Source organism: Jaculus jaculus, chromosome 6, assembly GCF_020740685.1.
Source record: "Jaculus jaculus isolate mJacJac1 chromosome 6, mJacJac1.mat.Y.cur, whole genome shotgun sequence".
NCBI classification, from domain to species: domain Eukaryota; kingdom Metazoa; phylum Chordata; class Mammalia; order Rodentia; family Dipodidae; genus Jaculus; species Jaculus jaculus.
This window is the reverse complement of record NC_059107.1, coordinates 32,762,563-32,789,307: the sequence shown is the minus strand read 5'-3', so window position 1 is coordinate 32,789,307 and position 26,745 is coordinate 32,762,563. Positions and strand designations below refer to the sequence as shown.

Genomic DNA, 26,745 nt, shown 5'->3' with positions numbered 1-26,745 from the left:
ACAACCCAGCCCTACGTACCGTGATTAAAGTCTGTCAAGTGAAGCTATTGGTCTGCACACACTTATTCTCCTTTTACTTTTATTATGTATCTGCAAGGAGAGAGAATGGGCACACCAGAACCTCTGGCAGCTACAAACTCGACATATGTGCCACTTTGTGCATCTGACTTTATGTGAGTACTGGGGAATCAAACCCAGGCCATCAGGTTTTGCAAGCAAGTGTCTAAACCAGCCTCTTCAGGAACATTTTTATTTTATTTTTTATGTTTTATTTGAGAGAGAGTTATAAGTAAATAAGGTACATACCAGGGCCCCTTGCTGCTAGAAGTGGACTTCAGAAACACACATTTTGTGTATCTGACTTTACGTGAGTACTGGGAAATTGAACCTGAGCTTGCAGGATTTTTAAGGAAGTGCCTTTAACCACTGAACCATCTCCCAGCCCCAGAAATTTGTAGAATCACAAGTATTTCAGATGGCAAGTTACTGAGGTTTTAAAAACAGATACACAAAGTGCAACACTTCTTTCATATCTATCAATACAAACATGACCAGAAAAATAATTCAAGGAAAGGCCATTTTGGATAAGTGCAGATTGAATTAACTTTATTTTATAAGAAATCCAGAGATGAGTAAATATCGATACTACATTAAAAAAAAAAAACAAGTTAAAATCTGTACATCATTCAACTTTTAAAAGTCAGTGTGACACTAAAAATGTACTAAGTAATATTTCATTTCACAGCAAAATACTACCAGTGGTTCACAGCAACTAGATATACAAACACAAGGAAATGCAGGAACAAGTCTCTGAGCCTCACAGTGATCCAGGGAACTGAAGGAAGCACCAATGGCACCCATGTGGGACTGCCATATGCCTGTTTCAGGAAACAAGCTACCGCCAGGTGAGAAAGACAAGCGAATAAATAAACCAACAGACGAGTAAAAGGAGCTTAGACTAGAATTTTAGAGTAAAAGTTCATTTTTTTTCTTTTGTTCATTCAGTAAGTTGTAAGTGGATATGGGAGGGATAGTTCCCAGTTGTCTTTTGCTTTTTCAGTAAAGATTTGATATTGAAAAAGCAATACATTCTCTCCCCTGTCACTGTACCCATAGCTGTACTAAAATGATTTAACAACTATAGTATGCTTTGATAAAAAAAAAAAAAAACCAAAACTGTAAGCCAAGAATATATATATATATATATATATACATATTTTGTTGTTTGTTCTGGGATTTTGTTTGTTTTTCTCAAGACACGGTCTCATTGTAACCAGGCTAACCTGGAACTCACAGCAATCCTTCTACCTCTATCTACGGAGGGCTGGGATTAAAGATGTGTGCCACCATACCTAGTTTGTTTTTGTTGTTTTTCAAGGTAGGGTCTTGCTCTAGCCCAGGCTGACCTAAAATTCACCATGTCATCTCAGGCCAGCCTAAAACTCAAGAGCGATCCTCCTACCTCTGCCCCTGAGTGCTGGGATTAAAGATGTGGGCCACCACGCCCAGCCCAGCTGGATTTTTCTGGAGATGAGGTCTTACTATATAGTAGCTCTGGCTTACCTGAAACTCACTATGTAGGTCAGGCTGTCCTTAACAATCTAGGGAAGGTCCTCGTGCCTCTGCCTCTCAAATGCTAGAACTATAAGCATGTGATTCCATTCCCAACTTAAGTCAAAAATGTTAACAGAACTTTTCTGTCAGTAAGAAATGTATCTATTTAATTCCTGAAAAGGCTTAGCAAGTGACAACAATATGAAGTTGTTTTTTTTTTAATGCCTGTCACTAAACTACCACTGCTTAAGGCGTACCAGGGACTTGCTGTTGCAAACATATGCCAAATGCATGCACCACTGTGCATCTAGATTTATATACGTGTTGGGAAACTGAATGCAGGCTGTCAGGCTTTGCAAGCCAGTGCCTTTACCTGCCAAGCCATCTCCTCAGACCCTTAAGTTCTCATATACAGGACTCTTGAAAAGAATATTAGGCAATCCAATTATAGTTTTTAAAATCAGAACAATCAAGAAAAGAACCTAAGTTTTTAATTCCTTGTGAACCACTTTTTTTTTTTTTTTTTTTTTTTTGAGGTAGGGTTTCACTCTGGCCCAGGCTGACCAGGAATTAACTCTGTAGTCTCAGGGTGGCCTTGAACTCATGGAGATCCTCCTACCTCTGCCTCCCAAGTGCTGGGATTAAAGGCATGTGCCACCACACCCGGCATGAACCACATTTTTATCAGAGACATTGAAATCTATCTGAAACGGAACTTCCAGTACTTCTGAAAATTATCTTTTTGTCTCCTTGTGGTGCTGGGGATCCGATTCAGGGCCCTGTGCAGGTTAGGCAAGAACTTTGCAAATGGACCTGTATCCCTAGCCTTGTCTGCTTTGTTGTTTCAGTTTTTTGCCTTTTTTTTTTTTTTTTTTTGAGGTAGGGTCTCACTCTAACCCAGGCTTACCTGGATCTCACTATGTAGTCTCAGGGTGGCCTTGAACTCATGGTGATCTTCCTACATCTGCCTCCCTAGTACTGGGATTAGTCGTGCGCCACCATACCCGGCCCATATATTTAGTATTTAAAGGCTAAAACTTTGAAAGATGATAAAGGAATCAGTATGTAGGCAGACTCAGAGTTAAGAATGGAATCTGAAAGTAGTAAACACTACATTTTACTTCAGTGTAAAGAAATGTGAAGCTGGGCACCATAATACCAACACTATGGAAGCTGATGAAGGAGGATCACAAGTTCAAAGCCCACCTGGGCAACATATAGACCCTGCCTCAAAAAAAAAAAAAAAAGTCCTTACACTACATGTATTTAATTGTATAAAAACCTAAACACAAGAAGTAAACCAAACATTGCCCACTTATAATTATAAAAATGAAAACAAAAACTCTTGAGTCTATTTTGTAAGACTTCTACTTTAATATTCTCTTTTGCTTTTCAAGGTAGGGTCTCGTTCTACCCAGGCTGACCTAGAATTCACTATATGTTCTCAGGCTAGCCACCATGCCCAACTACTACAACTACTGTGACAGTCCATACGTCCCATTTAGTCAAGACCTAAGCTTAAGAAGCAGTGACACAAAAAAGACAAGGAATTTTACCTTTTCTTAGATGATCACAAGTTCATTGAAAGGAGAAGGTGACTGATGTACTTTTATTACTGCCTTCAATATGAAATCCAAATGTTTCCAGATACTTACAATATCAGCGTTTTAAGTTTTCCAACAAAATACACCATACTCTGAAACAAGCTGATTTAAACACACCTGGAGATATTGACTGAGCAAACATTGCTTCCTTATATTTAAAAAATAAGCAAGATAGAATCTTCAAAGTTGCACTTGACAATACATGTAAACTTCAGACACTTGCCGTGAGCATGACAGACCAGCACAGGTGAAAAGCAATTCCTAGATGTTCATAATACTTTGTATCTTCCTTTATTCGTCGGTTGATATGAATTTTGCTATGATAAAAAACAAAAAGATATATGGTTAGAAAAAGCTACACACTAAATATTTAAGATGATTTTATGTGGCAACCTACAAAACTATCAGAAAAACAAAATAAAAATACAACAAGGAGCTGGGCATGGTGGCACACACCTTTAATCGCAGCACTTGGGAGGCAGAGGTAGGAGGACTGTTGTGAGTTCAAGGCCACCCTGAGACTACAGAGTAAATTCTAGGTCAGCCTGAGCTAGAGTGAAACCCTATCTTGAAAAACCAAAAAACAAACAAACAAAAAGGAAGTGTTCAATAAATAACCAATTCTTCATTCACTCAAGCATTCCTTCTCTTGACAACTATGCTTGGAATCAACACACAAAGGAGGTCCACGGCACAACGCTTTCTCTCTAGTACTCTCATGTGAGGCTGTCCCCAGACCAATGTCTCATTCTCATCACTTGGCATTTTCAGACAGTCACAAACTGTAGCCCAGGCAGATCTTAAGTTTATGCAATCTTCCTGCCTCAGCTTCCCAAGTGCTGGGATCATAGGTGTGGGTCATCTCTTTTGCACTTGTGTATCCTCTTTTTTTAAGTTGTATCTTCCCAAAAGATTGTGATGTAAGTAAAATTTGAAAACTGCTCTCAAGCACACATTCCTAAGATACAGAGGCAGCTTTCTCTCCAACCACCTGCTACAGGAGTTTATGATCTCCAGCTGACACTAAAGACAAGCAACATGTCTGTTGCTCACGTGGAAAGAAGCCTTTAGTAGGCTGCTTTCTCCCACAAAAACAAATGAAGTTATTGCCTAAACTTAAAACACCAACATGTGTTGGCAAAGATAAAGAAAAACTGGAATTTTCCTATGCTGCAAGGAGGAGTGGAAACTGTTAATATCCTTTGGAAAATTATTTAGCAATACCTATTAAAAAGCTAAATTAAACATATCTATAAATAGAAACTCTATTCAAAGTATACTTTCAAGAAAAAAAAAAAAGCACATTAATATATGTATACCAAGAAGACAAGAGAAGGTTCACAGAAGTGCTATTCATTAAAGCCCAAACCAGAATAATCTCAAAATCCAATGTACAAGTAAGCTACAAAGATGTGTGAACTTGTGGGGATTACAAGCATGTGCCACCATGCCGGGCAAGGTATGTACTTATGATTTGCTTACATATCTGTATTAGTGAGAATAGAGGAAAAAATTTACTGAAACACATCATCCATTGAAGTTCTCACTCACCAGTCGGATGAGCTCTTCTTTTATGAGCCGGGTAATTTCTGCCTTTGCTTTCTGCACAGCCAATTCGTTAGCACCTGGTGATTGAGAAGAAAGTGTACTATTTGTATCACTAGGATCATACAGATGTTTATCCATGTCAGGGAGGGCCAGGAAGAAACGTTACTGCCTGCCAAGACAGCTGTCCAATGCCCAATAGAACCATCATCAATGCTCTAAAGTGACCATTTATCTTTCTGGCTGCTTTTAGGGTTTCAAATGTAATTACAGTTATAGAAGTGTCCTGGATTGGAAGAATCAATATTGTGAAAATGGCAATCTTACCTAAAGCAATCTACACATTTAATGCAATCCCTATCAAAATTCCAAAGGCTTTCTTCATGGAAATAGAAAATACAATCTAAAAATTCATTTGGAATCACAGTTATAGAAGTGCTATGAGTTCTGATTAGATTAGAAACAGAGCAAAGATCAGTGATTTATCCAGAAAAGAATAGAAAAGGCTAATGGAAAATACAGCTTTTTTGTTTACTCATTTAACAATTATATTCATTGGATATCTATTATGCTCTCTGAAGCTGGCAAACACATGAGGAAAGTGCCTTCTGAACAAATTCTTACAGGAAGAGACAATTAAAAAAGAGGGACACAGGGCTGGAGAGATGGCTTAGCGGTTAAGCGCTTGCCTGTGAAGCCTAAGGACCCCGGTTCGAGGCTCGGTTCCCCAGGTCCCACGTTAGCCAGATGCACAAGGGGACGCACGTGTCTGGAGTTCGTTTGCAGAGGCTGGAAGCCCTGGCACACCCATTCTCTCTCTCTCCCTCTATCTGTCTTTCTCTGTGTGTCTGTCGCTCTCAAATAAATAAATAAGTAAATTTTTTTTAAAAAAGGGACACATATATGCAATGGTACAGAATCAAGAAAAGAGCTTAGCTGGAGAACGAATTCATTCATGAACAGGTTTGAAAACCAAGTCTGACCTCTCTTAGGAAAGGCTTTCCTGACTTCCTGTAGGACAGGGTATCAACAGTCCACGGATTTTGATAAAAGTAGGAATGAGGGAGCTTCACTGGGAAATTTCAAAACAAGGTCTCAGGGGCTGGGGAAATGGCTTATTGGTTAAGGCGCTTGCCTACAATGCCAAAGGATCCAGGTTCGATTTTCCTGAGACTCACATAAGGTAGATGCATAAGGTAGCACATGCGTCTGGAGTTCATTTGCAGTGGCTGGAGGCCCTGGCATGTCCACTCTCTATATGTATGTCTGCCTCTCTTTCACTATCAAATCAATAAATAAAAATGAACTCCAGGTCAGCCTGGGCTATGCTGAGATCCAACCTCGGGGGGGGGGGGGGGACAAGGTCTTGAGCTGGGGAGGCTTAGGATTAAGGCTCTTGCCTACAAAGCTGAAGGACCCAAGTTCCATCCCCAGACCCACATAAAGCCAGATGCGTAATGTGGTACATGTGTCTGGAGTTTGTATGCAGTGGCAAGAGGCATTGGCATACCCATTCTCTCTAATCTGCTCCCCCCCAATAAATAAATAAAACATAGTTTTAAAAAAATGGGCTACAGAAAGCCAGGCGTGGTGGCACACACCTTTAATCCCAGCACTTGGGAGGCAGAAGTAGGAGGATCACCAAGAGTTCGAGGCCACCCTGAGACTCCACAGTGAATTCCAGGTCAGCCTGGGCTAGAGTGAGACCTGGGGTAGGAAGGGGAAGGTCGGTTTCAGCAGCATTAAGTGTACTGCTACAGCCACTTTACTTTCTCCCCTGAACTTTGGCCAGAATACTTCACTTAGCAGAAGCCTAAGTCTTAAAAATTCATATTTTCAAGTGATTTTCAAAACAAGTCCCATAAATAAATCATTCACCATTACACATTTACTGAATTTCTAAATGGAGACCTCGTGACATAAAGAAATACACTGTTCTTGCGGGTGTTCCTTATCTTCAGCCCTTCCTACAACTGGCTTCTCACTTAAGTCTACATCAGCCTTGATGCAAAATCAACAGTACATACTTTCAATTGCCAAGTAGATCTTCCGCTCGCCTTCCTTGGGCTCTTTGCCAGGAGGGAAATACGTTCCTCTGATTGTGATTGCAGCTTCGGAATACTCACTGATCCTCTGCAGTGCTTCCTTGGAGGTAACTTTCCACCTTGCCGTCTAAAAGAAAGGTAAGGACCATGACATAAAAATCCAAGTTTGCAGCCAGGCATGGTGGTGCACACCTTTAATCCCAGCACTCAGGAGGCAGAGGTAGGAAGGTCACTGTGAGTTTGAGGCCCCCCTGAGACTACATAGTGAATTCCAGGTCTGCCTGGGCTAGAGTGAAACCGTACCTTGAAAAAAAAAAATGAGTTGAGGGCAAAAATGAGTTGAGGGCTGGGGAGATGACTTAGCGTTTAAGCCTTCTGCCTGAAAAGCCAAAGAGCCCAGGACCCATGTAAACCAGATGCACAAGGAGGCACATGCACTGGTATTCATTTGCAGTGGCTGGAGATCTTGGAGTGTCCATTCTCTCTCAAATAAATTTTTTAAAAAATCTGAGTTGAAGCCGGGCATGGTGGCACCTGCCTTTAATCCTAGCACCCAGGAGGCAAAGGTAGGAGGATCACTGTGAGTCTGAGGCCAGCCTGAGACTACAGAGTGAATTTCAGGTCAGCCTGGGCTAAACAGAGACTACCTTGAAAAACCAAAGGAAAAAAAAAATCTGAAGCCAGGTGTGGTGGCATACACCTTTAATCCCAGCATTTGGGAGGCAAAGGTAGGTGGATCGCCATGAGTTCAAGGCCAGCCTAAGACTACAGAGTGATTTCCAGGTCAGCCTGGGCTAGAGTGAAACCCTACCTTGACAAACCAAAAAGGAAAAAAAAAATCTGAGTTGATAAAGAATAGACTGGTTAATACACATGGTCAATATTAAAATCGTAATTCCTAAAAAACAAAATAAAATAAAGTAAAAAACAGATTAAGCCGGGCATGGTGGCTCTGTTCATGTGTTTTAAAGAAGAAATTTTGTTCTTAAAGAAGCAAGAGTTTGGCCTGGAGAGATGGCTTAGGGGTTAAAAGTACTTCCTATACAAGGCCTGATAGACCACTCATGTTCGACCCATAGGACTTACATAAACAGCTGGGGAGGACCATACACATCTGTAACCCCAGTTCCATGAGGAGCAAAGACAGGAGAATTACTGGAGCACGTGGAGCAGTGGCTCCAGCTCAAGGAAGAACAGGCAGAAGAGCTATGGAATGGTTTCACCACAGGTGGGCATTCTCGGTGTTTCATGGGCATATGCAAGTAGATACACAACACACACACACGGGCACATGCAAGTACATACACAACAGATACATACACACACACACACACACACACACACACACACACACACACACAAAGAAAAATAAAGTAAGAATCGCTATTTCACCATATAAAAATGTTTCAATGTTACTTGCCTGTGGGAAGTCATTGATCTCTAATTCCTCCTCATATCTCTTAAAAGATTCATTCTGTCCACCATCCTGTCTCTCCTCTTCTTGTTTTTCTAAAGGCACATAGTTGAGCTTGGCATTGATCTTTTCAGCAAGTTGTTCTGCAATGGTTTTGGCAGACACTGTGGGAGCCAGAATGGTGCCACCTCTGAGAATTGCATTGGTGGCTTGCTGCATCACATCCTGCAGTTAAAGAAGATCCGCAGTCAAATCTCAAAGGAGGACAAAAACAAGATCAAGGAACTGGAAGGATGGCTAAGCGGTTAAGGCATTTGCCTGTAAAGCCAAAGGACCACAGTTCAATTCCCCAGGACCCACGTTAGCCAGATGCACAAGGGGGCAAACGCGTCTGGAGTTCGTTTACAGTGGCTGAAGGCCCTGGTGCACCCATTCTCTCTTTCTCTCTTCCCTTCCCTCCTTCTCTGTCAAATAAATAAATAAAATATTTTTAAAAGAAGAAACAGGGTCAAGAACCTCACCCAAAATTATTCCCTGAAAATCACTATTTAAAGAAACAGAAAGCACCTCTCCGATGTAGAGTTCCACATATACGTGCAGTTTAACAGTTTACATTTCTAACTAAGTTTCATGTATGTATCTTTCTTACTCCTGATAACTGCAGAACATTCAATGATCCATTAAATGCTCTACAGAATTATAAATATGCTCCTGAAAATGATCTAACTCTTGATTCATGCAGAGCGCAGTACTTCTAAAATCACGTATTTTATGACTCCTAGGCACTTTCCTGAAGTAGGTGCTGGCATACTGAGCCTTACTCCATGAACCAACCCAACATTCAGTAAGTTATAGTAAATGACTTAATCCAAAATCTTTAAACTACAGTCAAAAATCAGTTGAGTCATTCTTTGAGAATGCTTTGAAAATATAGTCTTAGTTAAAAGTTATCAATGCGGGCTGGAAAGATGGTATGGTGGTTAAGGCATTGCCTGCAGAGCCAAAGCACCCAGGTTCGATTCCCCAGAACCCACATAAGCCAGATGCACAATGTGGTGCATGCATCTGGAGTTTGTTTGCAGAGGCTACAAACCATGGTATGCCCATTCTCTCCCCCGCCCCCCCCCCGTCCCTGTCTTTCTTTCTTTTCCAAATAAATAAATAAAAACATACTTTAAAAAAAAAAAAGTTATCAATGCCAGGAGTGGTAGCTCGTACCTATAATCCCAGCACCAGGGAGAAAGAGGTAGGAGGATCACTGTGAGTTCAAGACCAGTCTGGAACTACATAGTGAATTCCAGGTCAGTCTGGGTTAGAGTGAGACCCTACCTCTAAAACCTAAAAATAAAAAATAAACAAGCAGGGTATGGTGGTGCACACCTTTAGTCCCAACACTTGGGAAACAGAGGTAGGAGGATTGCCGTGAATTTAAGGGCATCCTGAGACTACATAGTGAATTCCATGTCAGCATGAGCTAGAGCAAGACCCTATCTCAAAACATATATATATGTATTTTTTTCACGTAATGAATAAGCTTGTCATAATGGTGTACACCTTTAATCCCAGAACATGGCAGGCAGAAGTAGGAGTATTACTGAGAGTATGAGGCCACTGGGACTACTGAGTGAGTTCCATGTCATCCTAGGCTAGACTGAGACCCTGCCTCGGGAAAACAACAAAACAAAACAAAACTAAGAAAGTTATGAATGAAGCTGTGTGTGGTGATAAAACACCTTGGGAAATAGAGGCAGGATGAATCAAAGTCCAGTGTTATCCCTGGCTACATACTGAGTTCAAAACCAGCCTGGAGATACATACATGAGATCCTGTCTCAAAACAACCCCAGGCCCCAACATAACAACTAAGACTCGGAACAAATTACTTAATACCTGAGACTCGATGCCCAGATTCTTCTGAGCGTTGATTCTGAGAGCTAATCTCTTAGCAATTTCCAGTTTCTCAGCGTTCCCTGCCGTTGGAGCAGGGACACTAGATGTCCCAGGAGCTGCCATGTCCTTCACTCTCTTCTTGGAATTAAACATACTTTCAATTTGTTCATCAATCTGGACCAAGCAAAAATCAAGGATTAATAAAAACTGGAGTGGACATACTAACTTAGTTGTATCAAGACAAATAAATGTTCTCAGCAAAGGGCTAGGATAAGAGGGTAAATTTATATAAATTCAAACTCATGGATTAACAGGAAAATATACCAGCTCTTCATTAAGGGCATACATTTTATTTCAAAAATCTATTGTCTGTGGTAGAAAAAATTGAAAAGAAAAAGAAAGAAAGAAAACAATATGCAATGCTAAATGACCCACTTAATATAAAAGGAGGGTACTGGTAAATAATAGGCATAATCAATTGCTATAAAAACATTCTCTTCTAAAGCTCCTTGGATCAGGGTTGCAAAGAATACAGTCTGTAAAACCCTCAATTTGTTAAGAACATGGACTCTGATGACAATAATGAGTTATGAAAAGGTTATTATCCCTTTTCAAGCTTCAAGATTCTCAAGTAGAGGGCCACTCAAGCTACACTCCTAGCAAATGATCCATCCTCCCTAACATTCCTATGAAGAGAAGCCCCAGACCACTTCCTAGTGCCCTGGAGTATACTCCACTCGGGTGGTCTGCTGCCCAACCTGGCAGTGAATTCAAATCTTTGTTTCTTTGCTCTTAATAAAGTTCTTTGTTGCTTCAACATTTGTATGTGCCTTTCTTAAAGTCTTTGAATAAGACACCAAGAACACGGAAATCACTGATCATGCTGCTGTTGTAAAAATAAGTTATGCTATTGTAAAAATAAGTTATGAAGCAGTATAATCCAACTTTATGAAAATAAGTAAACATGAATGCATGTGTGTACCACACCCCTGGACAAAACAACAACAAAAACACACCAAGGTTTCCTGTGATTGGCTACCTCACCAATCCTGTAACAAGACCCAGCTCCCAGTACAAATAAAAAAGAAAAAATAAAAATCACTTCACAGGCCAAGGATGAGGCTTAGAACAGCACTTACATCGACAGCAGCATCCTCGTCATCTGAGTCTTGCAAGCCAAGGGCTGCTTTTTGTAGCTTCTTCCTTTCATTAGCCAAGGCTTGTTCTGTTTCATCAAACTTGAATCCCTTGCCAGAGAACCCACTACTCTTCTTAATTATTTTTCCTTCCTTTTAAGGAAAAATTTAATAAAGTTTATTTCAGAGCAATCATCTATTAAATATTTATCAAAGCAGCATATGCAAACTTAACAAAACTAGTTCACCTTACATTAAAAATAAATGTTCTACAAACTTCACAAAATACTGAGTTCAAACAAGAGCTTTCTGTTTTCATCTTTCCCTTCTAAAGAAACAAGTAAAGACAGTTATCAAATGTTGAAGCACCACACAGCCTCATCAGTGATTTCTGCATAAGAGTTTAAACACACTCACAGCTTTCTGTTGATCTTTGAAATCACTCCAGAGTTTCTCCAGATCAGGAGGCACTGCAGTTCCTGACAATTCAAGAGCTTTAATGATGTCACCGGCATAGCGAGCTTGGTCTTCTGTGATAAAAGTGTAGGCATAACCCTGATGAAGGGTGAGAAGGTATAACTACATATGAGACCTTTCAGCAAAGCAGGATTCAGAACATATAAAACAAGCCGTTTGAGCTGGAAAGATGGCTTAGCGGTTAAGGTGTTTGCCTGCAAAGTCAAAGGATCCCGGTTCAATTCTCCAGGACCCATGTAAGCCAGCTGTACAAGGGGCACAAGCATCTGGAGTTCGTTAGAGGTGGCTGGAGGCCCCGCATGCCCATTCTCTCTCTCTCTCTGCCTTTGTCTCTCAAATAAGTAATTTCAACATTTTTTTAAAAAAACAGCAGCTTTTGGGCTGGAGAGATGGCTTAGTGGTTAAGTGCTTGCCTGAGAAGCCTAAGGACACCGGTTTGAGGTCGGATTCCCCAGAACCCATATTAGCCAGATGCGCAAGGGGGCACACGCGTCTGGCGTTCATTTGCAGTGGCTGGAAGCCCCGGTGCGCTCATTTTCTCTCTCTCTGCTGCTTCTTTCTCTCTCTGTCTGTTGCTCTCAAAAAAAAAAAAAAAAAAAATTAAAAAAAACAGCAGCTTTTCTATGTCAATAACAAACTGAGAAAGAAAAGTTACTGAATTCACAACAGCTTCAAAAAAAAAAAAGAAAGAAAGAATGAAAGAAAATGCACAATACCTAGGAATAAACTTAAAACAAGAAGGTAAAAGACATCTACAATGAAAATGCGAAGACAATGAAGGAAGACAGGCTGAGTTGCATCTCAGTTGGTAGAGTGCTTGCTTCACATGCACAAAGCCCCAGGTTCAATTCCCAGCACTGTATGAAGTGGGTTTGGTGGCACATGCCTGGGGAAGCAGGGTCAAGAGGATCAGGAGTACAAGGTCATCCTTAGCTACACAATGAATTCTTGGCCAGTCTGGGCAACATGAGATTCTGTGGCAAAAACAAAACCAGGCTATATTCACCTGTCCCCACTTCCTTTCTCGCTGTCACTGTTGATAGGTGGTTGTGGCCACAGTGCCTGAAGGGAGGTGGTACTGGCCAATAATGCCTGGGCAACTCCTCTGCAGAGACATTATGGACCTGGAAGCACCCTTGAAAGAGTCTGAGAGCTAAAGAAAGGAGAGCGGAAGGGCTGGTGCATGTCACAACACTGGATAAAGGATGTGGACCTGCTGCTATACAAAGATGGTTGTTTTTGTTTGTGTTTTTTGAGGTACAGTCTCACTCTAGCCCAGGCTGACCTGACTTCACTATGTAGTTTCAGGGTGACCTCAAACTCACTGCAATCCTCATAACACTGCTTCCTAAGTGCTGGAATTAAAGGTGGGCACCACCACCCGACTGATACAAAAACTTAAAGACGACAAGCCCAAATATCATCAAAGCAGCATTTTAATCAGACACAAGAGAAAATGGTATTCAGATGGTCTGGCTGCTCCCAAACTCACAAAGCTAAAATGAAGCAGAAACTCAATGGGGCACTGAAGAAGGACACTTTTGGATGAATTATCCACACCCCAGAAGTCAAGAAGAGCTTCCAAATGAAGACACGAGTGAATATTAAAAAATAAACAAGGACATTAAAAAAAAATAAAGCTGGGCATGGTAGAGCATACCTTTAACCCCAGCTGGTAGGAGGATGGCTCTAAATTTGAGAAAAAAGTGAGAAAAAGAAAGTCAAAGTAACTGTCTTCCTTTTAAAATATTTATTGCTCCCAGGGCTGGAGGGTTGCTTAGTGGTTAAGGCGCTTGCCTGCAAACCTAAAGAACCCAGTACGATTCCCCAAGACCCAGGATGGCCAGATACACAAGGAGGCACTTGCATTTGGAGTTCATTTGCAGAACCTGAAAGCCCTGGAGCACCCATCCTCTCCCAATCTCTCTACACCTCTCTCTCAAGTAAATAAAAAGTAAATAAAATAAATAAACAAACCTGGGGCTGGAGAGATGGCTTAGCAGTTAAGGTGCTTGCCCATGAAGCCTAAGGAACTAGGTTCGATTCTCCAGGTCCCATGTAAGCCAGATGCACAAAGTGGTGCATGCATCTGGAGTTTGTTTGCAGCAGCTAGAGGCCAAAATATTTTATTTTAAAAAAAAATAAAATATTACTCCCAGAGATAATATACTATAGGATGTATGGAAATTAAATAAAAACAAAACAGGTAACCTAACAAAAATAAGCCCCAACTCACTGAAGAAGAAACTGAAGAAACTCCCAGATGAAAATAACTTTCATGATCAGTGACTAATAGAATTCATATTCTTTTTTTTTAAATTTTTTTGTTTATTTTTATTTATTTATTTGAGAGCAACAGACAGACAGAGAGGAAGAGGCAGGTAGAGAGAAAGAATGGGCACGCTAGGGCCTCCAGCCACTGTAAACAAACTCCAGATGCTCTGGCTAATGTGGGAATCGAGCCTCGAACCGGAGTTCTTAGGCTTCACAGGCAAGCGCTTCACTGCTAAGCCATCTCTTCAGCCCCCATATTCATTTTTTAAAATATTTTATTTATTTATTTGAGAGAGAGAAAGAGGCAGATAGAGAGAGAATAGGTCCACCAAGGCCTCCACCCACTGCAAACAAACTAAACACACGCACAACCTTGTGCTTCTGGCTGGCATAGGCACTAGGGAATCGAACCTGGGTCCTTGAGTTTCGCAGGCAAGCACCCCAAGTGCTAGGCCATTGCTCCAGCCTCCACGTATTTTTTTTTTTTTTTTTTAATTTCTATTCATTTGCAAGCAGAGAAAGAGAGGAAAAACCAGGTCCATCTGCCACGATGGCATGAGCAGAGGGTGGACATCACTCCCTGGCCACTGCAAATGAACTCCAGATGAATATGCCTCCTTGTATAACTGGCTTTATGTGAATACTGGGAAATCAAACTTGGGCCTTTAGACTTTAAGAGCTAGTGCCTAAACTGCTGAGCCATCTTTCCAGCTCAGAATCATACTATCTTTTTAAAGAAATCAATGAAAAAGGCCGGGCGTGGTGGCGCATGCCTTTAATCTCAGCACTAGGGAGGCAGAGGTAGGAGGATCACTGTGAATTCAAGGCCAGCCTGAGACTCCGTAGTTAATTCCAGGACAGCCTGGACTAGAGTGAGATCCTATCTCAAAAGAAAAAAGAAATCAACTATAATGTTTTGTTTTGTACCTTGTTGCCTGCTCTTCCTGTCCGTCCTGCTCTGTGCACATAATCTTCATAATGGTTGGGGCAGCTATAATTAACTACGAGAATCAGGTGTTTCACATCTAGACCTCGGGCAGCAACAGAGGTGGCCACGAGAAGTTTGCAGGTTCCGTTCTTGAAGTCATTGATGATGCTATCCCTGTCATACTGATCAATACCTGTAAGTGAATTAGATACACATGGTGAAACATGCTGAAGTTTTCAATTTCCTCTGACAATAGAAAGATTCTAAGCATGGAATAAAAACAAATGCACACTTCCAACTCTCACAAAGACTTGCAAGAAAATGTTCTGGCAAGATTCAAGACCACTGGTCCACTCCATGAACATTCCAAACTGGACTTGCTTTCCCTCTTTCTTTGAATTGTCTGAAATTTCTATAACCTTGTTCTGGAGAGAGCAGAGCAAGGCCTCAAATCATTTCAAAACGGCTCTGTCAAGCACTGCAGGACTGCACAGGGTCACTGCAGACCTGGGCACACTGGAGACTTGCGGGCTTTCAACCCACTGTTGCAGTCGGGCTCGCATTGCTGGCAGAAATCACCCAAGAACAGCTTGTGGGAAAAAGGTTTATTTTGGCTTACAGACTTGAGGGGAAGCTCCATGATGGCAAGGGAAAATGATGGCATGAGCAGAAGGTGGACATCACTCCCTGGCCAACATCAGGTGGACAACAGGAACAGGAGAGTGTGCCGACCACAGCAAGAGGAAGCTGGCTGTGACACCCATAAGCCCAGCTCCAACAATACACTGCCTCCAGGGTGATGTGTTAATTCCCAAATCTCCATCAGCTGGGAACCTAGCATTATGAACACCTAAGTTTATGGGGGACACCTGAATCAAACCACCTGCTTTGGGAAGATATGGAGGAAACTGCAGAACACTTAGCCTACATTAGCAGGACTCAGAACTTTTTATTCTCCTGGGGCTTGTTACTCAGGGCCAGAAGGAGCACCATCAGAAGGAGCGCCCCACACACAGAACCTGTACTTTTACCCCAAACTATTACATCAAAAGCTGCACTTCAACTTGGTTCTTAGGTCATTACCACAGACACAGTAACTCTGAAGCCTACTGTTTTTGTTGTTGTTGTTTTGGTTTTTCAAGGTAGGGTCCCACTGTAGCTCAGGCTGACCTGGAATTCACTATATAGTCAGGGTGGCCTCGAACTCTCAATGCTCCTCCCACCTTTGCCTCCCAAGTGCCGGGACTAAAGGCGTGAACCACAATGCCCCTCCAAGACTACTGGTTTTAAAGTACCCAACCAGATCTCTCTTAAGTTGAAGACGTGAAGAGGCTCAGGACGAGTGGCAAAACAAAATACAGCATGAAAATCCAAGGCAACATGATTCCTCCAAAAATTATTAAACACAAAGTAATGTCTCCAATGAAAGTGAATTGGGGAGATGGCTCAGTCATTCTTGCTTGCAAAGCCTACAGAGCAGGGTTCAATTCCTAAGGCACTCACATAAACCCAGATGCAAAAAATGGTGCAGAGCCGGGCATGGTGGTGCACACCTTTGGTAGGGGACTGCTGTGAGTTTGAGGCCAGACGCCACAGTAAATTCTAGGTCAGCCTGGGCTAGAGCAAGACCACACATCAAAAAATAAATAAAAAGCCGGGCGTGGTGGCGCATGCCTTTAATCCCAGCACTCAGGAGGCAGAGGTAGGAGGATCACCATGAGTTCAAGGCCACCCTGAGACTACAGAGTTAATTCCAGGTCAGCCTGGACCAGAGTAAGACCCTACCTCGAAAAACCAAAATAAATAAATAAATAAATAAGCCGGGCATGGTGGTGCACGCCTTTAATCCCAGCACTCAGGAGGTAGAGGTAGGAGTATCGCCATGAGTTCAAGGCCACTCTGAGACTACATAGTGAATTCCAGGTCAACCTAGGCCAGAATGAGACCATACCTCGAAAAACCAAAATAAATAAATAAAATAAAAATTAAAAAACTAAAATAAATGATGTGAAACTCAACTTTAAATTCCAAACAACAAAGCAATTATTGTTATTCAGAACAGGATAGTCCTTGGCAAGATACATACTTCAAACATATTTTATGTGTGAAGCAGACATTACCTCCATGAAGAGACATGCAAGGATAAGATGCTCTCATTAAGTCCTTCAGAAGGCCGTCAGCATGTTCCTGCTTGTCCACAAAGATAATGACAGATCCTGACTCTTGATAATGACCTAAAAGCTCCAGTAACTTTAAGAATTTCTTTTCTTCTTCAATCACAATCTGAAAATGCCACATTACATCAAGTTAATGGACTAAAAAGGCCACTGTGACTCTGAACAGAAATACATAATTTATAGTGAACAATTAAAAAGTAACAACTTCGTATATTTTTAAAAGGCTAAGAAAAAAATTTATAAACTTTCAGAGCATAAGAGGTTTATAAATGTAGGCAAATGATCATGGGTTCTCTCTGTCCCTTAGCCATATAACTAGGATCAATGTGTAACATTTTTGCTAGCTCTCCACTTCTGTGGGAGAAGCTAAAAACCATGAAAGAAGGAGCAGTTCCATACAGCACACAATCCTATGTAGCTGGCCACACACAGCAGCCTGAGCTGATGCATGAGACCCAACTTTAGAAGTTTCCTGCCCACTTCACACACAAACTAAATAGAGAACATGTACTGCCTAAATACCAAGGGAACGGAAAGTTTCCTAAACACAGTACCTACCACTTGTTGCTCCACATCCGAGCAAACCACACTCCTGCCTCCAACCTGTACTTCAATGGGCTTACTCAAGATCCTGCGAGCCAGAGCCTCCATCGCTCTGGGAAAAGTAGCTGAAAACATAACTGTCTGTCGATCAGGACGGACGTTGTCCACAATGCGCATGACCTGAGAAAACAATACAGAGAAATGCAGTGAGTCTAATTACCTGAAAAAACAATACAGGCAGGTAAAATGAGTATAGTTTCCAAAACTTACACAATGTTCAAATCAAGTAAGGAAGTTTTGAGATTTATTTCAACTTGTTGCCTTAGAAAATCTAAACTTGCCAGGCATGGTGGTGCTTGCCTTTAATCCCAGCTTAGTAGGCAGAGGTAGGAGGATCAAGGTCAGCCTGATACTACATAGTGAATTCCAGGCCAGCCTAGGCTAGAGCAAGACCCTACATTGAACCGAAAACAAACAAAACACCATTCTTTGGGGCTTGGGAATTGGCTCAGTGGTTAAAGCACTTGCCATGTGAGCATGGTTACCTGAATGTGGATCCCTGAGCCCGTGTAAAACCACATGCCAAAACACTAATGTTTACAATCCCAGGGTGTCTAGGGCTAGAAAGGAGTTGAGACAGGAAAATCACTCCAAAAGCTTGCAGGCCAGCTACTCAGATGAACATCATAGTGAATGTGAGATACAGTCTCAAACAAGGCAGAAAGCAAGGATCAACATTCGAACTTGCTCTCTGCTATCAAAACAAGCACCACAGCATGCACATGGCCTATGCCCACACTAATAAAAAGTATTTGAAAAAAATCATAAAAATTACAAAATTGAAAAGTTTAAAATTCCATTATTCGTACACTAATTCTAGCTTCAACACTGATGTTTGGGTGGCTAAAGAAAGTCTACACAAATACCTTTGTATTTTTGAGATGAGCCTGAAATAAATATTAAATATTTATATTTATTTATTTAAGTCCCACATGCCCTTAACATACAGTACTACCAGGCAACAGAAATGTGTGGAAATTTCAGACACCATAGAAACACTGCACCGTCATGGCAATAGGAATGTCATATTTAAATTTCAAAAACTGGGCTGGAGGGATGGCTTAGCTGTTAAGGCACTTGCCTGCAAAGCCCAACGACCCAGGTTTGATTCCCCAGAACCCATGTAAGTCAAATGCATGAGGTGGCACATGCATCTTGAGTTTGTTTGCAGTGGCTGGTAGCCCTGGCATGCCCATTCTTGGCCTCTCTAATAACTAACTAAATAAATACATAAAAAGAAATTTCAAAAATTAAGAAATTTAGCTGGGTGTGGCATGGCACATGCTTTTAATGCCAGCACTTGGGAGGTAGAGGTATGAGGATCACCATGAGAAAAATGCCACCCTGGGGACTGCAGAGTGAGTTCCAGGTCAGTCTGGGCTAGACTGAGACCCTATCTCAGTTTAAAAAAAAAAAAAAAAAAAGTGAGAAACTTGCTTACCTGTGGTTCAAAACCCATGTCAAACATTCTATCTGCTTCATCTAAAACAACGTATGTCACTCTTCGAAGATTTGTGACCCGACCTAAGATGAGAAGAAAAAATAAAGACAAAAAGAAAACCAAGAATTAGTCACAAATTCATTTTATGACTACTAAGAACTTTAAAACTGTAAAGGGAGCTAAAAATGCCTGACTTAACCAGAGGGGTAGGTTAGGTAACTTTAACAGTGAAAAGAACTTTTGGTCTAGAAAGTCTTAATCTAGTGGCAAATACTTTCTGACAATGGGTATATGAGGCCCTTTCTTTTGTCAAACTCGTCTCTTGCATACCATCATAGGGCCTGAAGGACCTGTAAAATTCAGAAAACAGCCCTCTCCAAAACACATCATAAAACTAAGACTGAGATGAAGCATCGAGCCACATCAGCCATTATCTGACAGCATCACCTAGGAAAAAACATATTAGAGATTACAGCGTATGTGTGGAAAGCAAGCTCCAGCACTAACTAATTCAGAGGCAAAGAACTTCTCCATATTACTTTATAAAGAACTTCTCCACATTACTTCATAAGCTACTTCCATAGTCAGACGCTCCGTAAATGTCATGTCAAACCAGTACTAAGAAGCTACTCAGCTCACTAGGTAACTAATGTATTATACACAATCTTCAAGTAACAAATGCATTACACATAAATATATATTTAATATGATGATATACAGCAAATTTTATTAAGTGCTGTCACTGGTTTAAATATATGCTTCTGACTTCATAGTGGAAACTAAATAAATATACTGGAAGCCCTTTCTTAAGGATTAATATAGGCATTGCTATCAATTGTTGAATCAAACACCTGGCAAAAACATGTACAAAATAGTTATTAAAGATAGACCAAAGAGACACATAAAGGAAAAAGGTAAAATTAATCAAGATGAATTTCAGGAAATTTAATCAATGCAGCATTAAGAAAAAATAAGGGATTATTTAATCAACACTTATCCCCAAACTTTTCATATGCTATGCAAGCACATATGATTTAACAAACAACTTCCATGTCACCTGGTCAACCTCGAGTAGAACTATAATTAAGTTTACACAGAAATTCAAACAATGCTGTTAGAAACATGCACTACTCAGTTTTCAGTACTCTAATATGTATATGAATACTGCAACATACTGTAATGGAAACCTTTGAAAGCATTTTCTTCTAGAACTAAAAATGAGCCAAAATAAGTGCTTCCTAATGGCTATGTATTCCACACTACCACCTGCAGCCACAATTAGTTTTGCAAGTTTGGGAACAGCATTAAGTTACCTACCTTTGATGGTTTAGTCTCGGAAGCCCAGTTCTATAAATCTTGAAGGGCCTTTCTCCACAGAAGTTAAATAATGTCAACAGTTTAGTAACAGTTTTGATAGGGAATAATTTAACAAAGCATAACATTTGAGCTAAAACATGCAATATTTACAAAAGATAAAAATTTCTTGAAGCTGCAATATCTTAATTTATCTAGTATTGTAAAATACTGACCCTGGGGAGAATTTTACAATAAAAACTAGCATCCCACCATTTTAAAAGCAAAGCCAAGCAAAAAAAATAGATTAAGTTGGGTGTGGTGGCCTACACCTTTAATTCCAGCAGTTGGGAGGCCAAAGTAGGAGGACCAGCTTGGGTTCAAGGCCTCCCTGAGACTGCATAGTGAATTCCAGGGCAGCCTGCACTAGGGTGAAACCCTACCTCGAAAATCAAAAATCAAAATCAATGACAACAAAAGATAAATTAAGAATCCAATAGCTGAGCATGGTGGCACATGCCTTTAATCCCAGCACTTGGAGGCAGAGGTAGAAAGTTCTCACCATGAGTTGGAAGCCATCCTGAGACTACATAGTGAATTCCAGGATAGCTTAGGCTAGAGCAAAAAAACCCTACCTGGGGGGATTGAGGGGGATCCAAGTTAAATGCTAAGGACATGAACTGAGTTAGTTCTGAAACGAAATTTTAAATTGAATTCCAAAAGAAGGATTAATACTTTCAACAGAAAGCTTGTTACAATACACACTAAGATATCACAGCTTTAAGAAGAAATGTAGAAACCCTTTGTTGGTTTCTTTTATCTGCTTTTAACAAAAATGTGACAAGCTCAACAATAAAAGAAAACAGAAAAAAATACCCCCAACTTACCACTGTTGGCTGCTAACATGTCAATCATTCGACCAGGTGTGCAAACAATAATTTCAGCACCTCTTTTCAGCTCAGCAATCTAATTAAAAAGAAGAAATTTTATATTCTATCCATCAGCATTAATGCTTAAAATGATTTTAAAAAACTGGCTCTTACATAGCTCTATCAGGCAAAATGGTCTGAGTAGAAAACACCAAACACAGGGCTGAGGAGATTGCTCAGTGGTTAAAGGCACATGCTTGCAAAGTCTGCAACCAGGGTTCAATCCCCCAGTATCCACATAAAGCCAGATGTGCAAAGTGGTGGGTACATGCATGTGGAGTTTGTAGCAGCTAAATGCCCTGACGCATCAATGTACTCTCTTAAATAAAATTTAAAAAAATAGGGGCTGGAGAGATGGCTTAGCAGTTAAGCACTTGCCTGTGAAGCCTAAGGACCTTGGTTCGAGGCTTGATTCCCCAGGACCCACGTTAGCCATATGCACAAGGAAACGCACGTGTCTGGAGCTCCTTTGCAGTGGCTGGAAGCCCTCGCACGCCCATCGCTCTCTGCCTCTTTCCCTCTCTCTCTCTCTCTCTCTCTGTTGCGCTCAAATAAATAAAAATAAAACATAAAAAATTTAAAAAAAAAATTTAAAAAAATAAAAGATGCATACCAGACATGGTGGCACAAACCTTTAATCCCAGAACGAACTAGAGTGTGAGGTAGGAATACTGCTGTGAGTTCAAGGCCAACCTGAGACTACATTGTGAATTCCAGGTCAGCCTGCACCAGAGAGAGACTCTACCTCAAAAACACCAAAAAAAAAAAGAAAGGAAGGGGGGAGGATACTAAATAGGTTGATAGTTGATATTGTATATATGTAATTACAATGATTATAATGGGGAGGTAATATGATGGAGAATGGAATTTCAAATGGGAAAGTGTGGGGGTGGGGAGGGAGGGAATTACCATGGGATATATTTTATAATCATGGAAAATGTTAATAAAAATTAAAAAAAAAAAACTTTTTTAAAGGGGAAAAAAATTAAAAAGCAGCACCTCCCCCCACCAAATAAAATGAAGTAATTAAATAAATGTTAGATAGAGTGAAGTTGAAGTACTTTGGACCAAAATAAAGCAGAAAAGTGTTGAGAAAAATGTTATACTTTTTATTTTATTTATTTTTATTTATTTATTTTATTTTTTTGGTTTTTCAAGGTAAGGTCTCACTCTGGCTCAGGCTGACCTGGAATTCACTATGTAGTCTCAGGGTGACCTCAAACTCTCAGCGATCCTCCAACCTCTGCCTCCTAAGTGCTGGGATTAAAGGCATGCGCCACCACACCCGGCTCACTTTTTTTTTTTTTTTTAATGTGTGGTGTTTCATGATAAGGTCTCGCTCTAGCCCAGACTGACCTGGAATTCACTACATAGTCTCAGGATGGCCTCAAACACAGTGCAATCCTCCTACCTCTGCCTCAGAGGGCTGGGATTAAAGGTATATGCCACCACAACCAGCTAGCGTTGCAATTTTAAGTAGGGTGTTTAGATAAAATAAAAAAAAAAAATTTAAAGCAGCAGCAGTCACCAAACATTTCTGTTTGGTTCACTGGAGTGCCACAGACAGTTAAAGGAATGTGGAACAGCAGAACCACATGGTGCCATAAAATTTGAAGGCAATAAAACTAAAGAATTTCACCAATTTCTTCTTTTCTTTCTTTCTTTTTTTTTCAAGGCAGGGTGTTGCTCTAGCCCAGGCTGAGCTGGAATTCACTATGTAGTCTCAGGGTAGCCTTGAACTCACAGCGATCCTCCCACCTCTGCCTCCCAAGTACTGGGATTAAAGGCGTGTGCAACCACCCCCAGCGGAATTTCACCAATTTTAACTTACCATTACTGATAGGAGTAAAGCAGCCCTCATTTTGTTTGTTTGAGGCAAGGTCTCACTAACCCAGGCTGGCCTCAAGCTCACAGTGGCCCTCCTGCCTCAGCCTCCCAAATGCTAAGATTAAAGGTGCAAGCCCAGCTGCAGCCCTGATTTTGCAGACAGCTGGTCAGGGTTACAGGCCCAAAGAGAAAAAATGATAGTATGTTTGTCCTAATGGAGCTGAGGAACACGGGTTTTAAGAGAACTGAGTTGATAAGCTGAAATCCCCAGCACAGAAAACAAAAACCTACAATGACCTGGTATGGAGATGCACATAGGGTCTCCAGCACTCTGGAGGTAGAAGCAAGAGGGCCCCAAGCTAGAGGACAGCTGGGCTCCATAGCAAGTCTTAGAGTAAATAATCTTATTTTTTTTATTTATTTATTAGAGAGAGAGAGAGAGAGAGAGAGAGAAACAGGCACGCCAGGGCCTCCAGCCAATGTAAACAATCTCTAGATGCATGTGCCACCTTGTGCAACTAACTGGTTTACATGGGTCCTGGGGAATTGAACCAAGGTGCTTAGGGTTTGCAGGCAAATGCCTTAACCACTAAGCATTCTCTCCAGCTTGGAGTAAATAAACTTTAACTTTGAATAATCCAAAATTTTCAGGGCTTATTTGATCACAATCACAGAAGCCATTTTTATTCCTTTCTAGTCAAAATATAATAATAATCTCCATAAGACAGTTTTATAAATGCCAAATTAAATACAGCCAAGGTTTGTAAAAATAATTCTTGCTAAAAAACACCTAAGAATACAGATGAAATTGTAACAATGATATACAACATTACCACCATACTTTTTTTTTGTTTGTTTTTCAAGGTAGGGTCTCACTCTAGCTCAGGATGACCTGGAATTCACTCTACATTCTCAGGGTGGCCTCGAACTCATGGTGATCCTCCTACCTCTGCCTCCCAAGTGCTGGGATTAAAGGCGTGTGCCACCATGCCCGGAACCACCATACTTGACAGAAGCCAAGATGAAATAGAGAAGATAACTATAGGCCTTGGAATTAGAAGATCTAGGTCCTCAATTAAGGTCTAACTCCTATAAACCAACTTGTCATCTTATTTCATCATCCCGAATACTTTTGCATCTATAAAATGGAAAAATAAATCTGTCTTTCTAGGCAGGGGAAAGAAAGGCATGCTAATGTAAGAATGACTCTGAAATTCTAAAACAGAAATAACAATAACCTAATTTAAGATGTACTCTGAGAGCCGGGTATGGTGGCACACACCTTTAATCCCAGCACTCAGAAGGCAGAGGCAGGAGGATCATGAGAATTTGTGGCCACCCAGAGACTACATAGTGAATTCCAAGTCAGCCTGAGCTAGAGTAAGACTCTACCTCAACCTCCCCTCTCCCAAAAAAAGGATGAACTCTGAGAAAACTAAGTTTTTAGTAGAATACTAACGATAGCTATCATGCTACGAATATATGCTACCTATATTACATCAATTCATTCTTTTTTACTCTGTCAAACAGGTTCTTTTTAAAAATTTTTTTGAGAGTGACAGACAGAGAGAGAAAGAGGCAGAGAAAGATAGAGAGAGCACGTGCACCAGAGCCTACAGCCACTGCAAGCAAATTCCAGATGCATGCGCTACCTTGTGCATCTGGCTTACATGGGTACCAGGGCATCGAGCCTCGAACCAGGGTCCTTAGGCTTCAAAGGCAAGCACTTACCCACTAAACCATCTCTCCAGCCCCTGGAACAGGTTCTTGTACTGAGCTCTGCCTGACCTGGAACTTACTCTGTACAACAGGCTAACCTCAAACTCACTGTGATCCTACTGCCTCAGTCTGGGGATATAGATGTGCATCACCATTCCCTGATTTTCTTTTTTTTTTTAATGAGAGAGAGTGAGGGAAAGAATGGAAGAGAGCAAAGATAAAGAGAGAACGCTCGCTCCAGGGTTTCTAGGCACTGCAATCAGACCCCAGACAGTGCATCATCATCTTGTGCGCCTCTGCAGCCTTGCACTTGTGTCACCTTGCGCGTCTGGCTTATGTGGGACCTGGGGAGTTGAACATGGGTCCTTAGGCTTTGCAGGCAAGTGCTTTAACAACCAAGCCATTGCTCCAGCCCTCATTTTCTTTTTCTTTAGAGGTAGGGTCTAGCTCTAGCCCAGGCTGACCTGACCAGCTTTTCTTTGTTCTTTTTTCAACAGTCTTTCAAGGCTTTCAGCTGTGACCTTCTATCTTAGTCTTCCCAATGCAAGGATTATGGATATGTACCACTGCGCAAGTATATAATTTTTACAATTCTAGGGCTGGGCGTGGTGGCACACAACTTTAATCCCAGCACTGGGGAGGCAGAGGTAGGGGGATCACCATGAGTTCGAGGCCACCCTGAGACAATTCAGTGAATTCTAGGTCAGCCTGGGCTAGAGTGAAACCCTACCTTGAAGACAAAAAAATATTTTTACAATTCTTTTCACACACTAATACTCTTTATGATTTTAGAAGCACACACATTTAAAACACTCAAATGAAAAATTACTATTTAACTATTAACTCATTCAATTTGAGGAAAGACAGAAAAATTGGGGGGCTGGGACATGGCTCAGCAGCTAAAAGCAATTTCAATACAAGCATAACAAGCTGAGCTCTGGTCCCCAAACCCCAGAAAAAGCCATAAAGCCAGATGCAAGTTACTGTAAGCCCTACCCTTCTAAAATGAGAAGGGAGAATACAGACAAACCCTAGAAGCCCTTGGACCTAATATCCTTAGCAGCAAACAAGAGCCCAGCCTCAAACCAGGTGGAAAGCAAGGACTGACCCTGGGCGTTGTCCTCTGATGTCCAAATGCTCATGATGCACTCACACACTCACACACACTGCATTAAAAAAGAAAGTTTGAATGTTTCTTTTCTAACTACCTGCTCACTGATCCCTGTTCCTCCATAAACACAGACAACTCTAAGTCCCAATGTCTTCGAAAACTTCTTACATTCTTTAGTAATTTGTAAAGCCAGCTCCCGAGTTGGTGTCATGATGACAGCTGAAAAGAGAAATATGTCAAAGCCTGATCACCCAAGTCTTGAGGTGATATGTTAAAATGTTAAATTAACCTCTGCAATAAAATTTGGGTCTCATAGACATATTTGTTTGTTTTTGTATATTATACATAAATATTATGATAAAGAACATAATAGATTAAGAACATGCTATAGGAAAATAAATAAGAGTTAAACATCATACTCAACCCTCAGGAACACGTGGTTGAACAGAAATTCAAACAGTTCTCAACTGCCAATCACGTAACAAGAGAATCAAACGACTCACTGTGTCACAGAAGCCATACTGCTGCTTCCAGAAACCACCTTGCTCTGAGGGGCACAGACAGAGGAGAGATATACTGTGCCTTGAATTTACATGAAGAGCTCAACAACTTTCCAAAGCCCTACTCAAACCTGCAGACGACTCTGCCAAAAGGAACCGAGAAGTCTGAATCTGAAAACCGAATCCTGAGTGAAATGCTGGCACTACACTTTCTAAGACCAAAATGAGAAAACTCTGGGAAAATGCATTTCCCTACTATCCTCCATGTTGAGTTTATAT

General features: G+C 41.0%; 1 protein-coding gene and 1 non-coding gene across 4 annotated transcripts in view; both read right to left on the bottom strand.

The window, feature by feature from the left end:
• Positions 1 to 3,135: 3,135 nt before the first annotated feature.
• The window catches only part of Ddx46 (DEAD-box helicase 46), a 46,192-nt gene continuing 22,582 nt past the window's right edge, over positions 3,136 to 26,745 (bottom strand). For 2 of the 3 annotated variants that reach the window (XM_045152089.1, XM_045152088.1), the window contains exons 11-23: positions 26,064 to 26,185; positions 21,268 to 21,346; positions 19,088 to 19,170; positions 17,602 to 17,766; positions 16,987 to 17,149; positions 14,866 to 15,059; positions 11,605 to 11,742; positions 11,191 to 11,340; positions 10,049 to 10,225; positions 8,169 to 8,387; positions 6,731 to 6,875; positions 4,710 to 4,783; positions 3,136 to 3,475 (exon numbers count right to left, since the gene is read on the bottom strand). In XM_045152089.1, coding sequence (XP_045008024.1) covers positions 3,428 to 3,475; positions 4,710 to 4,783; positions 6,731 to 6,875; positions 8,169 to 8,387; positions 10,049 to 10,225; positions 11,191 to 11,340; positions 11,605 to 11,742; positions 14,866 to 15,059; positions 16,987 to 17,149; positions 17,602 to 17,766; positions 19,088 to 19,170; positions 21,268 to 21,346; positions 26,064 to 26,185 — 1,757 coding nt within the window. In that variant the 3' untranslated portion in view covers positions 3,136 to 3,427. The remainder of the gene's footprint in view (positions 3,476 to 4,709; positions 4,784 to 6,730; positions 6,876 to 8,168; positions 8,388 to 10,048; positions 10,226 to 11,190; positions 11,341 to 11,604; positions 11,743 to 14,865; positions 15,060 to 16,986; positions 17,150 to 17,601; positions 17,767 to 19,087; positions 19,171 to 21,267; positions 21,347 to 26,063; positions 26,186 to 26,745) is intronic. The other variant, XM_004665072.2, reaches the window with a different exon arrangement.
• On the bottom strand, positions 15,264 to 15,396 carry LOC123461940. The gene has a single exon (XR_006637985.1). It is a non-coding gene; the product is annotated as a small nucleolar RNA SNORA9 (small nucleolar RNA).